General features: G+C 41.7%; 1 protein-coding gene across 2 annotated transcripts in view; it reads left to right on the top strand.

The window, feature by feature from the left end:
- Positions 1–14,770, top strand: part of EZR (ezrin) — a 56,704-nt gene that overhangs the window by 18,690 nt on the left and 23,244 nt on the right. For both annotated transcript variants that reach the window (XM_075924547.1, XM_075924546.1), the window contains exon 3: positions 7,306–7,389. In XM_075924547.1, coding sequence (XP_075780662.1) covers positions 7,306–7,389 — 84 coding nt within the window. The remainder of the gene's footprint in view (positions 1–7,305; positions 7,390–14,770) is intronic.

The following is a 14,770-nucleotide window of genomic DNA, read 5'->3' as shown; positions in this document are numbered from 1 at the left end:
TTAAATTGAACTTGAGTATGCCAACCTTCTGTTAAAAATTGTCTCTTGCGCTAGGATATGGCTTCTTTGAAAAACAAAACATTAATACTTGGTTAGGCCCTTATGGTTGACTGGTTAGCTGGAAAACCAAAGAATCCTATTGTAACTACCATGGCTTCAACTACAAAACTGACTTAAAGATACCACTGATCTGAAACGGGATTAAGTAGATTGGAGCAGAGCGGCCTTGTTTCTGTGGGCCTGAATGAAATTTTTCTTCATCCTTCCACTTTCCTGTCTCTGTAACAAGTAGGTTGTTCAGAGCAGACATTGTTCAAGTCTAAATCATAGTCTTAGTGTTCCAAAGTCCAGTAGATGAGGCTTGTAAAAACTATGATCTCAAACCTGAACAATTTGGTATGATTATAAAGTAAGAGAGGAGATGATTATATATTTGCATAGTTCTCTCTCCAGTTTTGTGGTGGGGTGTGTTCATTAACCTCAGTTTTTTTCCATTTAGTATGCACAACAGTGTCTGCACAAGCCAGGCAATGTTTGGTTTGTATATAACACAAAATATTTTAAATATTTCTTTAAGGCCCTTATTCTGTGAACATAGATACGCCTACTTAGTTCTATACACGTGAATAATCTGCTCAACATGCATAAATGTTTGCAGGATTGTGGCCTAAATGTGCAAAGCCAGAATCTTGCTGCTGAGCAATTGTATATGCTAAAGCAGCCATTCTCAAACTTCATTGCACCACAGTCCCCTTCAGACAACAAAAATTATTACATGATGCAAGGAGGGGTGGGGGGGACCAAAGTGTGAACTCTGCTGCTCAAGGGCTTCAGTCTCAGGCAGGGAGTCTGTAACCTGATCCTCACCACCCAGGGCTAAAGCCAAAGCCTGAGCCCTACCACCTAAGGCTAACACCCTCACGCTTCAGTTTTGACCCTAGGTGATGGGGCTTGGGCTTCAGCCCTGGCCGTAGGCAAGTCTAATGCCAGCTCTGGTGACTCCATTAAAAAAGAGTTGTGACCCACCATTTGAGATCTGATGTGCTACATAGTAAATATTTCATATTCTGTACAGTACACTACTGCGCTGGTTAGGCCTCAATTGGAGTATTGTGTCCAGTTCTGTGCACCGTATTTCAAGAAAGATGTGGAAAAATTGGAGAGGGTCCAGAGAAGAGCAATGAGAATGATTAAAGGTCTAGAGAACGTGACCTATGAGGGAAGGCTGAAGAGAAGATTGAGGGGGGACATGATAGCAGTTTTCAGGTATCTAAAAGGGTGTTATAAGGAGGAGGGAGAGAACTTGTTCATCTTGGCCTCTGAGGATAGAACAAGAAGCAATGGGCTTAAACTGCAGCAAGGGAGGTTTAGGTTGGACATTAGGAAAAAGTTCTTAACTGTCAGGGTGGTCAAACACAGGAATAAATTGCCCAGGGAGGTTGTGGAATCCCCATCTCTGGAGATATTTAAGAGTAGGTTAGATAAATGTCTATCAGGGATGGTCTAGACAGTATTTGGTCCTGCCATGAGGGCAGGGGACTGGACTCGATGACCTCTCGAGGTCCCTTCCAATCCTAGTATTCTATGATTCTATGATCTCTTTACTTGTCTGAGCTTCTACCCTATTGGTCAGTTTTGCACTCTTTTGGCGAAGGGCCAAATTTCAGTCTTGGGATAATGCCAAGATTTATTAGCGATGTCATAAATGACGAGCTGTCATGTTGTCCCATGTAGAGATGACTTGCCATGTGGGAGTCTCTCTCTCATATGCATCAGGCTTTGTCCTTCACTTCCTTCCATTGAGGCTTCTGTTGCTGATACATCACTAACCTGTCTGCTCCCACCATAGCATCTTCTCCATTTGTCACTAGCTGTGTAATGTAGATGGCCATCCTATTTGCGTTGGCTCTCGTAGGGCCTTGCTGATTACAGCCCTGGTACTGACCTCACCTTATGGGGGAAAACCCTTGTAATCCCTGACCCCTACCAAAGATCTTAAGTGTCCTTAGATTTTAGACACCTCTTTTGTTGCCTTGTTTCAGAGACCAAAAGTTTGTGCCGGGTCTCCATGTGAATATTTCAGAATCACCTTTCAGGCACACCACAGCACTCTTGACATAGAACAAGGCTGTGAGGGAGGAAAGACACTTTAGATCCATGATGTTCAACATGCTGGCCACTAGCCATATGTGGCAATTTGACCGGTTGTGTGTAGCTAGTTCAGAACTGCTTGGACACCATAGGTGGAAGACTCCATAGCTTTACAAGGTAGGTCAAAGATCCTTGACAGTACCGTAGATAGTTGAAAGCATTTTTCTTTCTAGAAATCAGTCTCTTCAGCTGCGCAAGTCCTTGTCTGACCTCTTTGCACTTGCAGTGATCCAGACCCCAGTGCTGACTCCTTCCTTGGCTCTGCTGGCTGCTTAGTTGACTGAGCTTTTTTTGAAACGTGAAAAGAGTTCATGAATGTTGTCTCATAGTCCTTTTGTTGTCTCCAGTTAAGGAAAACTAAAATTGGGATGAACTTCTCAGCTAGTCCAATATATTCTGTTCAATATCTTCATCAATGATGTAGATATTGGGATAGAGAGTACGCTTATTAAGTTTGCAGATGATACCAAACTGGGTGGGGTTGCAACTTCTTTGGAGGATAGGGACATAATTCAAAATGACCTTAGCAAGTTAGAGAAATGGTCAGAGGTAAACAGGATGAAGTTTAATAAAGAGAAATGCAAAGTGCTCCACTTAGGAAGGAACAATCAGTTCCATACATACAAGATGGGAAGCGACTGTCTAGGAAGGAGCATGGCGGAAAGGGATCTAGGGGTCATAGTGGACCACAAGTTGAATGAGTCAACAGTGTGATGCTGTTGCAAAAAAAGCAAATATGATTCTAGGTTGTATCAACAGGTGTGTTGTAAGCAAAACTCATGAAGTCATTCTGCCGCTCTACTCTGCACTAGTTAGGCCTCAGCTGGAGTACTGTGTCCAGTTCTGGGCACCACATTTCAAGAAAGATGTGGAGAAATTGGAAAGGGTACAGAGAAGAGCGACAAGAATGATTAAAGGTCTAGAGAACATGACCTATGAAGCCAGGCTTCATGAACTGGGCTTGTTTAGTTTGGAAAAAAGAAGATTAAGGGGGGACATGATATGGGTTTTCAAATATCTAAAAGGGTGTCACAAGGAGGAAGGAGAAAATTTGTTCCTCTTGGTTTCTGAGGACAGGACAAGGAGTAATGGGCTTAAAGTGCAGCAGGGGAGGTTTAGATTGGACATTAGGAAAAAATTCCTAACTGTCAGGGTGGTCAAATATTGGAATAAATTGCCAAGGGAGGTGGTGGAATCTCCCTCTCTGGAGATATTTAAGAACAGGTTAGATAGACATCTGTCAGGGATGGTGTAGGTGGAGCTTGGTCCTGCCTTGAGGGTGGGGGGCTGGACTCGATGACCTCTCAAGGTCCCTTCCAGTCCTATAATTCTATGATTCCTAACATTACAGTATAGTTAGGGCCCAACTCAATTTGCAGTCCATTTTTGCTAACTTCATGGCTATAGGATTTTAAAAAAATGAAGTTTTGTAAATTCACCTATTTAAATCAGACATTTCAGTATTGTAGTTGTAGGGGTCCTCACCCCAAAAGGAGGTTCCTTTCTTCAGTATTACTGTGGGTGGTGGTCTGTAGGCAGAGTCAGTGACAGCAGCAGCACAGAAATAAGTATGGCATGGTATTGTATTGCCACTCTTAACTTCTACGCAGCTGCCTGCAGAGCTGGGCCCTCAATCAGCCACTGCCACACTCTGGCCAGCTGGCTCTGAAGACCGCTCAGAAGTTGGAATGGCAATATTGACCTTCCTAAAATAATATTGGGCGCCTCCACCCCCACCCCAAAAAACCCCTCTCCTAGTTTGAGAATCGCTTATTTCCCCTGTAAAATCTGTATTGTTAAAGGTAAAATCACATAAGATCAAATTTTGGGTGGGGGAACCAGATTTCATGATCCATAACACCTTTTTCCTGGCTGTGAATTTTAGGGCTGTAGGTATCGCCCACTGTAATAAAGCCAATAGGGCAAAACTACATGTAAAATAGACTTTTACAGTTAGCCCCGCTGCTCAAACAACTTACAAAAAATGAGATGTGGGGACTTCACAAGGGCTATCAATAGTTGACTCTGTGACTGTTTCTGTAACTTTTTTTCAGTTCATAAAAATTAAGATAACTTGTTATCTTTTTATATCCTTTCAAACTAAGGAAAACTCTTAATATTCTCCCTGTTGAACTTGCCCAGTAATGTGCTAGCTGCTTTTGGAGCAAGGAGTGGTCTTGGAATGTCATGTATAGAAAGGCAGTAGAAGTTAGCTCAATGATAGTTTGGAAAATAGTTTTACGACCTCCCTACAATCATAGCAAAAATGTACTTTACCCCCACATGCAAAGTGGCTTTTAGCCAAGTGTAAATGATCTAAAGGAACTTCAGCTTTGTACTGTGTGTAAGGATTATGAATGTATGCATTCCTCAGAGGGTGTGGAGAGATTACTATATAATATTATCCAACTTTTCTGTGTGGCGGCGGTGGGCAAGATTTCTTTCTTGGCAGGGGTTAGATCTTCAAATCTTGGTCTTCCCATTTCTAAATAGTTTTTTTTCCAGCTTTCAGTGCAAATCATCCTCCCCACAGGACCCCCAGCACACATTGTTGAGTTTGAAAATCCTTCTCTTGTAACAGGAAAAATATTTTTGTTGTAGCATGGAAACTGAGGGCTGTCTCACACTTCTAAGGTTTCTAGAGCACTATGGATACTAGAGCTAGGGTGGAAAAGAAGATTTTTTTGAAAAGCTTAGATTTAGTTGAAAAGAAATCTAGAGCCTTAAAATTTCTCTCATGGCTGATAGTATCCTTTTCTCTGAACAAACTCTTAAAGGCATTGGATTATCTAGCAGAGAGCTTCTGGGGTTTTGATCACAGGGGAGATACAATTCTACAACTGGTAGATCCTACAGCAGAAGGAAGGAATGGAGAAACTTTTCCAATAGCTCCAAGTGTCATTAAAAACAAGTTGTGTTAACTTGAAGATGTTCCATTTTGTAATAAAAAGCATTAAAACTAGTATTGCCAATATTTTACCGATGCAAGTGTAGTTTTTATATAAATCACAGTTTTCAAAGGGAGCTAACCTGTCTCCAGTCCTTACATTTTTTTTAAGTAGCTAAAAGCTATTCAAACTTGAAAAACTGTGCTAAAAGGCATATATTCCTCTTCTGCTTCTTAATCCCTGTCTAAAAATATTTTGAATGTACCATCACTGGAATACAAGTTCCTCACCTGTAGTAGACTAAGGAGCAATGAAAAAATGCATCAAGCTATATACTCTGTAGCTGGTAAATTAATGCAAGGTTTTTTTTTCCCTCAATTAAAACTATACAGGGAGCAGATGGTGGAACAAAGGGAACAGTGGATGTGCATTACGTCCCCCTTTCCTCATCACACATAGCAAAACTGCCAGTAGTTACAAGGTTCTTGTTCTGATGGTTTCTTTCCCCACACCCATGTTACAACATGAATACCCATAATGGAGGTGTCTTCCTGAGGTGTGCAATACTTTTTAGGGGACGGTATCAGAGCTTCAGATAATCCTTTTTCAAGTTGTCATTACTCTGCTGCTACTTATGATACTCTGTGCAGGCGTGGTTGCTGCTTTCCTGTTTTTTATTAATGGACAATTTCTTCGTTTACTAGTAATATCTCTAGTGTTTTGCATACAATACAGGCAGTCCCCGAGTTATGCGGATCCAACTTACGTTGGATGCGCAGTTACGAACGGGGCTTTTCTCGCCCCGGAGGATGGGAGCGGTGGGATGCCCAGATGCGCCACGGTCCTGCCACCCGCGTCCTTCGGGGTGAGAAAAGCTGCTCCGCGTCTCCCTGGTCTGTTGGGGGGGGGGGGGGGAGCCCCCCCCAGCAGACCAGGGAGACGTGGAGCAAAGCCATGGAGCATGCGGGCAGTCGGACAGCCCAGACACGCCGCAGCTATCCCGCGGCCGGCGTCCTCCGAGGCTTTGCTCCCCGTCTCCCTGGTCTTCTGGGGGGCCCCTCCCCCCAGCAGACCAGGGAGATGCAGAGCAAAGCCGTGGAGGATGCGGGCGGCGCGTCTTGGCGGTCCCGCCACCCGCGTCTCCCTGGTCTGCTTTGGAGGGCCCAGCTAGTGTGCCCCCTTCCCCCTCCCCCCCCAGCAGACCAGGCTTTTCTCGCTGAGGACGCCTGGGGTAGAGCAGCTGGGGCACTGCCGGGTTGGTCCCGCAGCGCTGCTCCTCGGCGCTACTGGACCAACCCGGCAGCGCCCCAGCTGCTCTGTCCCAGGCGTCCAAATTCAGCCGCTGTTGAAACTGATCAATGGCTGATTCCAGGAAGCCCAGGGCAGAGCAACTCTGCCTCGGGCTTCCTGTAGTCAGCCGCTGGTCAGTTTCAGCAGCGGCTGAATCTGGACGCCAGTTCTGACTTACATACAAATTCAACTTAATAACAAACCTACAGTCCCTATCTTGTACGTAACCCGGGGACTGCCTGTAGTAACCTTTTTGTTTTATACACTTGATCTTTGTGCCTTTACAATATCTGATTGTTTGTTTCAAAGTGATTTCTCTTAAAATACTTGTTCCAGCGTGGTGTTAAACCTAGCTTAACACCTTTTTATGTGCTCAGTAGATCTGTTAAACTTAATAACTGATAGTTTAATGCTGGATTGGCTTGGAAGTTTCAACTGCCTTAGAGTTAAAACATCATGTTAAATCCAGTTCCAACCTATAGGGGAACTGAATTTATAATTTAAAACTCCTAAATATAATTAAGTCATTGACATCCTTTTAGGATTAAAAGGTGTCTTAAAGACAGTGGGCAGTCCTGGCTTACCATGTGCTGTGCTCTGAAACAATCAACACTAAAATGTTTTCTCATTTAACCAGAAGTCCAATCCAATTCCAGGCTGAGTAGCCAAACCTGTAGAGCAATCTGGATAAGCCTGTGAAGTCAGTGCCCTTAATTAACTTCATCTATGTGATTATACAAAATTGTAAGGGAAGATTACGTTAAAATGTAAATAGTCTTTTAAAACGGAGATTGGAGCCATTGTTAGTGCTCAGTGCCAGTGATCTGGGGAGGCCTTACAAGGCCCTCAAGAACTTCTTTACAATAATAATGCTTAAAAAGCATAGAGCAAGTATTCTACATAGATGATGTGCGTATTCTTCACTCCAATTATATGGTTTTTCAGTATTTTAAAATCACTTTTATTTTCTCTTTAGCTCAATGTTCGAGTTACCACTATGGATGCAGAGCTGGAGTTTGCCATCCAGCCCAACACCACAGGCAAACAGCTATTTGACCAGGTCAGTTGTGCAAGTGTGTGAAACCATTTTGAATTGTAAACTTTTCTTCAGATTAGGAACCAGGTCTCTTCTAACTTTGTACACAGCTGATGACAATGGGGTTTCTGAAGCCTGACTGTAGCCTTTGGACTTGGCCACAATAAGTAAACACAGATCCTTTTTAAAAAAAAAATTAAGTGGCCACTTTTTTATTGTTAATTAAACAGTTGCATGTCTGTCAGATTGACTAGTGCATTCACTCAGCCTTTACAACTCTTGATAGTTGCCTTATTCTCTCAAGCAGAGAGACTCATGAGTTGTCCTCTCAATATGATGAACACAATAATAAACACAAATTGTGAACATGATCACTCCATCCTGAGCCTCTGCAGCATCACAAAGTGCATGATCTTATGAAATTACTCAGTCTCCCCTAGGAATGATTTATTTCACTCTGAGACTTTAAATATTGGGCATCTGTCATGGTTATAGGATTACAAGCGGGAGGAGACAACAACAACCTGGAATGAAGGGCCAGTAAAAATGACTTTAATCACGTGTATTTCAAAGGGCATGAGTGGCTGTGAATCTCATTTCCAAACTATTATGAATCTTTCACTTTGAGTTTCATTCTCTGGGTGACCGAGGTACAGTCAAGCATGATGGACAGGTTACACTCTGCTCCCTTGCTAGCTTTTTCCACTGCTGATGAGCTGTCCTCTGAAGAGTGAGCTATTTAAAACTCTATCATCTGGGTAATGTCTTGCCTGACTTTAGTCCTCCTATACCAGTAGAAAATGCTGTAGAATGAGCCTTCACAGGTTGACATAATGCAGCTTATGTCAACTTAATTATGTCTGTGTACACTTTACAGCCTTGCTCCTGACAATGGGCGTCTTACCACACCAACATAATAAATAGGGTTCTGCCAAATTCACAGCCATGAAAAACACATCACAGACCATGAAACCTGGTATTTTGTCTGCTTTTGCCCTATGCAATACAGACTTCACAGAGGAGACAATGTTTCTATAATGGGGAGCTGACCCAAAAGGGAGTTATTTTAGGGGGATCGCAGTACTGTCACCCTTACTGCCAGAGAGCGGTGGCTGCTGACTGAGGGCCCAGCTCTATAGGCGGCAGCAGCAGAGAAGGGTGGCAATACTATACCATTCCATCCTTCCTTCTGCACTGCTGCTGGCAATGGCTCTTCCTTCAATGCTGGGCTCCTGGCCTGCAGCAGCCTCTCTCCAGCTGCCCAGTTCTGAAAGCAGCACTGCGGCCAGCAGCAGACCAGAAATAACAGTTGCAGAACCACATTCCTTTCCCTACAATAACCTTGCGACCTCTTCTTTTCCCCCCATTTCCCCAATCACCCACACAATTCCTTCTTAGGTCAGGATCCCTACAATTACAACATTGTGAAATTTCAGATTTAAATAGCTGAAATCATGACACTTATGATTTTAAACTGAGGAGCAGGTGTTATGCACTGGCTGCAGAGTAGCTGGACCCAAGAAGTCAGGCATTTTGTGTATTAAGTAACAGCTTTATACAGAGCACATCTACCCTGTGTATTAGGACAAAGCAAAGAGCCTGGCCATTGGTGTCAGGGGGTTCTTCAAGGCACCTGGTTCTTGTAGGCACTAAAGAATAGAGGCAGCCTGAGGATATACTTAAAAGAAACCGCATGAGCTCATCTCTGACATCACTAATGAGAGGTAGGGCTGTTATGGCTCAGAACAAGGAAGAGTAGATTGAGGCAGGCAAGTGGTATTTAGTAAATCTTTCTTTATACTTTCTTCTAACTTTTCTGCATGTAATGCATACTTAAGTCTTCATTGATCAGGTAGAACAGAAATAGGCCAAGAGTGGCCTAGTTTATCATAGGCTTGTTTGTTTTTTTAAAAAAAACAACAACCTTGTTCATAAAATTAGCTGTACATATAAATAAAATGAATGAGAGATGAATTCACAGCTCTGGCTTGAAGGAGAACTTGTCTGTAATCATAAAGACTTCTGTATGCCAACAGAGCATTAATATTACCTGGAAAGACAGAGTAAAAGTGTACACAAAAATGACAAATTTAGCTGATGTCTCTAACAAAATGATGAATGAGATGGGTGGGTCAAATAATTTTTCTTTGCTCCTCCACTACTCCTAATAACAAAAGGCTGTATAAACTGTCCTTCAGCTCATGTAGGCAGAACTGGCTGAATAGCGTGCATCCTTTGTACAAATTTTGTCAACACACTTTTGAAATTTCAGATAAGACTTCAGATCGCTTTTTTCAAGAAAAGATAGTCTGAGTGGCTTTTGTTTTGGTCTGACTTGTAATCACCACTGTACTTGAACGTTAACTTGAAATACCACATTTTATTGCAAGGATGATGCCATTTTAATTTTTGTTTAGTCACTAAAGCCCTGGGCTAGATTTGAAATCTATAGATTGTTTGCCTAATTTCAAATAAAACAACTTTTAATTGAAACATTTGTGTGACCTAGTCTGTAGATCTGGCTTGATTTGCTACCCAGAAAATAGAGGATGGGTAAAGCAGGAAGAGGGAGAATGTATTTACTTGACTCTTTCAGTGTATAACTTTCAAAGTCTCACTTTGAAAAAATGATTTAGGCACTATTGAAAAATCTTATTCTCAGTATTTAGTGTTACCTGAGATAAGAACAAAGTCAAATTTCAGGCAGAACTGATTGTTTTAAGATGCTTCTTCAACTATCTAACTCTTATTTCTGTGGGTTTACCATCTTGAAATACAATTGAGGTGGTGTTTGTAAGGATGTTAAGGACTAGTTGACTCTCTGATAAGCAAGTTCTTATTGGATAATCGACAGGATAGTCGACTAGTCACTCCGCCTCCCTGCCCCCCCCCTTGCTGCTTCTATCGGGTGCGGGGGGAAGAGGAAGATACTTCAAAGTGGCAGTGCCACATGGAGCCTGGTAATCCAGAGTCAGTGCAGCACTGCTGCTTTGAAATGCCGTCACAGCGTTTCCAAGTGGCAGCACTGCGTGTAGCCCAGGGTCAGCTGGAAAGTCCCTAGCTGATCCCAGGCTCCAAGCTGCTTTGAAATGCAGTTGGGGTCCTCTCAGCATTTCAAAGCAGCGCTGCCATTTGGAGCCCAGGATCAGCTGGGAACTCCCCAGCTGACCCAGGGTTCCATGCAGCGTTCCACCTTTGAAATGTACAAGAGTCCCCAGCGGGGGCTCTTGTGTATTTCAGAGTGGAAGTACCTGCGTGGAGCTCCGAGTTGTGGGACTTCCCGCTGGCCCTGTGCTCCACGTGGTGTTCCAATTTTGAAATACACAAGAGCCCCTGCTGGGGCACTTGTACATTTCAAAGGTGGAACGCGGAACCTATTGACTAGTCTGAGGCAACAAAGAGTGGGGAAGCAACTGGTCGACTAGCCAGTAAGCATTTGCTTAACATAACAGCCTTACGTGGACTTCTCAGTAATTACCCCGGGTGTCTATGGAGAATGTATGTTGACATAATGCAAAGCGGACATTCTTTCTTTTAAATTCTCATTTATCCAATCATGGTATTCTGTTCTAGCAACTCTTCCTACCTCTCACCAAACAATTAAAAAGAATAAGAGTTGGATCAGTTTCCCATTTGAAACTAGTTAGCGCCCAGGGCTGCTGGTGAATTGCAATACTCAAGCTATGTCTGAAAAGCTGCGCTGAGAATGTGTCAGGTTCTTATGCCAGCCTAAAGGGATAGGGATTGAACCTTAAACTGATCTTGTTTTTAAAAACTCCCACACCTGACTTGTTTCGGATTGCTGTGAGGCTCTGCTTAGGGACAATAGCTGCTATTCAGAATAAAGCTATATTCTACCAATGTCTTGTCCATAGTGCATGCAGAAGTTGGCTCCCAAAGACTCCCCAACAGGTAAAGGTGCAGTTGTAACAAGGAAATCATTAGAAGCAGGCTTTCTATATGACTTTAGAAAAAAGGAAAGTTGTATTTATTTTTAAAGTTTATAATACATTTCTGTGAAGGGGATAACATTAATTTTAAAACTTCAGACTGTGTGTGTGGTGGATTTACTTGTTGCCACTGTAAGTAACATGTGAGATTTGAGAGATTTATTTTCCTGCTCTTTCATTTTGTTCACTTTGCTTTCGGTATGTAAAAACAGTGAAACTGACTAGGAACATAAGACTTCTGCCAGACCCAGGGTTCCATCTCATTCAGTATCCTAGCTCCAGCAGGGTCCAGCAACAAATGCCTTAGAGCAGTGTTTCTCAATCTTATTTTTGTAAAGTACCCCTTAAAAAAAAAAAGGTACCCCCGATACCTACAGTTTTCAGACACACACAAATTTGTTTAAACAACTTAATTGTAGCCAGGTGGGCGATTAAATTTTTGGATGTAAAAAATACAAAAATAATGAAGCACTGTAAAACTTAAAACAAATTATATTTTCTCCAATATTCAGTTGTGTTGACGTATCCCCCAGACTTCTCTCGAGTACCCTTAAGGGTACTCATACCATTGGTTGAGAAACACTGCCTTAGAGGAAGGGACAAGAAATGCCACAGTAGGCAGATGTGTGCTAATCTACTCGCTATTTGTCCTAACCCCTCATAATAAGATTGGCCTAAATCCTGAAGCATGACGTTTCAGAACACTGCTCAGTCAGTCAGTTTATTTGTGTGGGTATTTGCACAGTAGTAGGAGACCTTAAAAAAATTCATTAAAAGGAAAAGTGACACTGAACCCAGTTTTCATTACCAATGTACCAACTTATCTCCAATTTAATGTCACAAGCTGTGGACTGGCAGTGAATTATTGTGTGGGGGAGTACTTTGATTAAAGAGCACTTCTAGTCTGGCAAAAGCCACCACTTTATTGAACATATCTAACTTGGGCCGCAGAGCCCTTGCTGCTGCTGCTGATGTGGAAGTATAAAAGGAATCAGTTTTACTATGATACCATGGCTGGAGTTTTCAGGGCTGGCAGTCACAAGGTGTCTTGACACTTTATCTAGAAATCCACAGAGAATTGACCCTCTCCCATCTTTAGAATTGCTATCTGGAGCAAAATGGGACTTTAAGTAGCCTTCTGCCAAAAGGAGAGACAATGTATGCTATTCTTCAAAGTTCTTTCTGTATGTGTATATAAATACATCCTGTTCTAGGAGAGAAATGCATGTAGACCTGTTTCCTTTTGTTAAACATTCTAAGTAGGAGTTTGATATTAAACTTACAGATTTCAAATTGCAAGGAAAAAATCCCTACCATTGTAGATGTAGAACAGTGGAAGTATAACTTCAAGTATTCGGTTCAGTTGATCTAATCATTAACCTAGTAGCCTATCTTTCAGGCTTTTAAACATCAGTTGGTTTTCGGCTGGCAGTAATACTAAGGGCTTATCTATATAGGGAAATTGATAGACGAAGCTCTAGCAAAACAATTATTCCATTGTTCTAATTAGCTTTCCTATGTAGATAACGAAACTAGCAGCTCAGATTAGGTGTTTGTCTTCCTGAGTCCAGTTTGGGTTAACAATTTTTGTGATGAAAACTTAAGATCCTTAGTACAGTTTGTATCTTTCTCTTTGTATAGTCACATTGATCAAATATCTGTTAACCAAAACTCAGTCCCATCCCTGTCAATGATGATGTCCCGTTTAATCAATATCTTTAATGCAGACACAATCAGGAAAGTATTAAGTTATAATGCAACCTTCCATCTGCTTACTTTTTAAATTCTGCATCATGTAATTTTTAAGCAAGTGTGAACGCATGTTAATTCTGTATGACTTGTTAAAATCACAGACCGTCATGGCACGTGAATGAGAGTATTTTCACATTCTTGTGATTGATACAAATCCCATCTCGAGCATGGTGCCTAGAGTTAACATTTAGAAATTCACAGAGGTAAGCGAGCACCATCTGTGAAGTAGACAGTTTGTAATAGCTTGTCAAGCTGAACTAAGTCACAGGGGTAGTCAATTTTATTCAATTATTTTTGTCAGGATGCAGATTTCCAAGGGTTCAGACTTTAAAGAAAATAATAATTTTTAAATGTAACTACCGTTTCTGGCTTGTTTCAAAGGCATGTGATGGCCCAGATTTGGCAGAGGTCCATCTATTGGCTATGTTGGCCCTACAAATTAGCTGATAGCATACACTATTTAATTTAAGAAGTGTTCTGACTTTTTTTTAATTAGTAGTAGAAATGCTTTGATCTGAAGAGCCAAGTGACCCTTGAACTAAAAAACGTTTTAAATGATTTGTAACCTTGCTGGAGAGTAGATTTGAATGTAGATCTGTTAAACATGATTTCAGTTGTACTAAGGACAAAGCTAAGTCCTCCTTTGTTGCAAAAATGAGCCAGATTGCCTAATTCAAGGAGTACAGTACTTCTGTTGCCTGTCCTGGTTTTTCCTAAGAGACCACTCAACTAGGAACAGTAGGATTTAGGCCCTGCTGTATGACTGTTGTAGGCAATAAAAATAGCTATTAATGTGTGGTCTTGGGGGTTTTTTTTCCATCTTTTCCCTTTCAATTAGCATGCTGCTGTTACTTAGCTTTCAGAGAATTGTTCAGCATCTTTTCCAAACTGGAATGGGTATGAAACTTTAGAATTTGCTGCTTTGGTACCCTTGCCATCTTGATCATGGGAAGCATTTTTTTAGTTGTGTCTAAAGGTTGCTGTGGTAAGCGAATGCATGTAGCCAGTTACTGGATTTTGTGGCTTGACACAGGTTTTCAGTATTGTCATCTCAAACATCATGAGATGAAAAAAAATTAGGCTTCTTAGTCTTTAGGGGGGCTGGCATTGCACTTTCAACTGTAAGCGCCTAATTCAATTGAAATAGCAGTGAGGCACCTAAATACACTTTAAAATCTGGAGACATTTTAAAAACTTTGGAGACTTAAAGGCTCTTTTTTGATAAGCTTCTCTGAAGCCATGACGGCTGGAAAACTCTTTTTTAATGACACATGAGAATTTCTGGCAATAACCAGAGTGCTGCAACAGGTGGGAATGTCAATAAAAGTCTTAAGTCTTGACACTTGTAATAAAACCATGCTTTGTGCAGCAGAATGGATTTTGAGTGTTGGGGGTGGTTCTTGCCATTTTCTCCCTACCAGAGTTCTGAGTAAAGTTTATTCCTCTCTCTTTCAAACACATCTAGAGCTCAGGCAGCTCTCGGGCTCTTTAATACAACAAACCAGTTCTGAAGCTGGGAAGGAGGAGGGATTTTTAATCATGCACGGTTGCTAGCTGAGATGTGGTCAGAGGAACACGCACACCACCTTCAAAAAAAAAAAAACCAACAACCCAGTAATATTGTAGTCTTCTGCTAATGACGACATAAGATTTATTTTGACAAAGTCTATTTTTAGTAAAATTAGCATTTAACTTATGAGCCA

Source organism: Pelodiscus sinensis, chromosome 3 (assembly GCF_049634645.1).
Source record: "Pelodiscus sinensis isolate JC-2024 chromosome 3, ASM4963464v1, whole genome shotgun sequence".
Lineage (NCBI taxonomy): Eukaryota > Metazoa > Chordata > Testudines > Trionychidae > Pelodiscus > Pelodiscus sinensis.
Note: the sequence above shows the minus strand (reverse complement) of the source record. Positions and strands in the feature narration are given on the sequence as shown.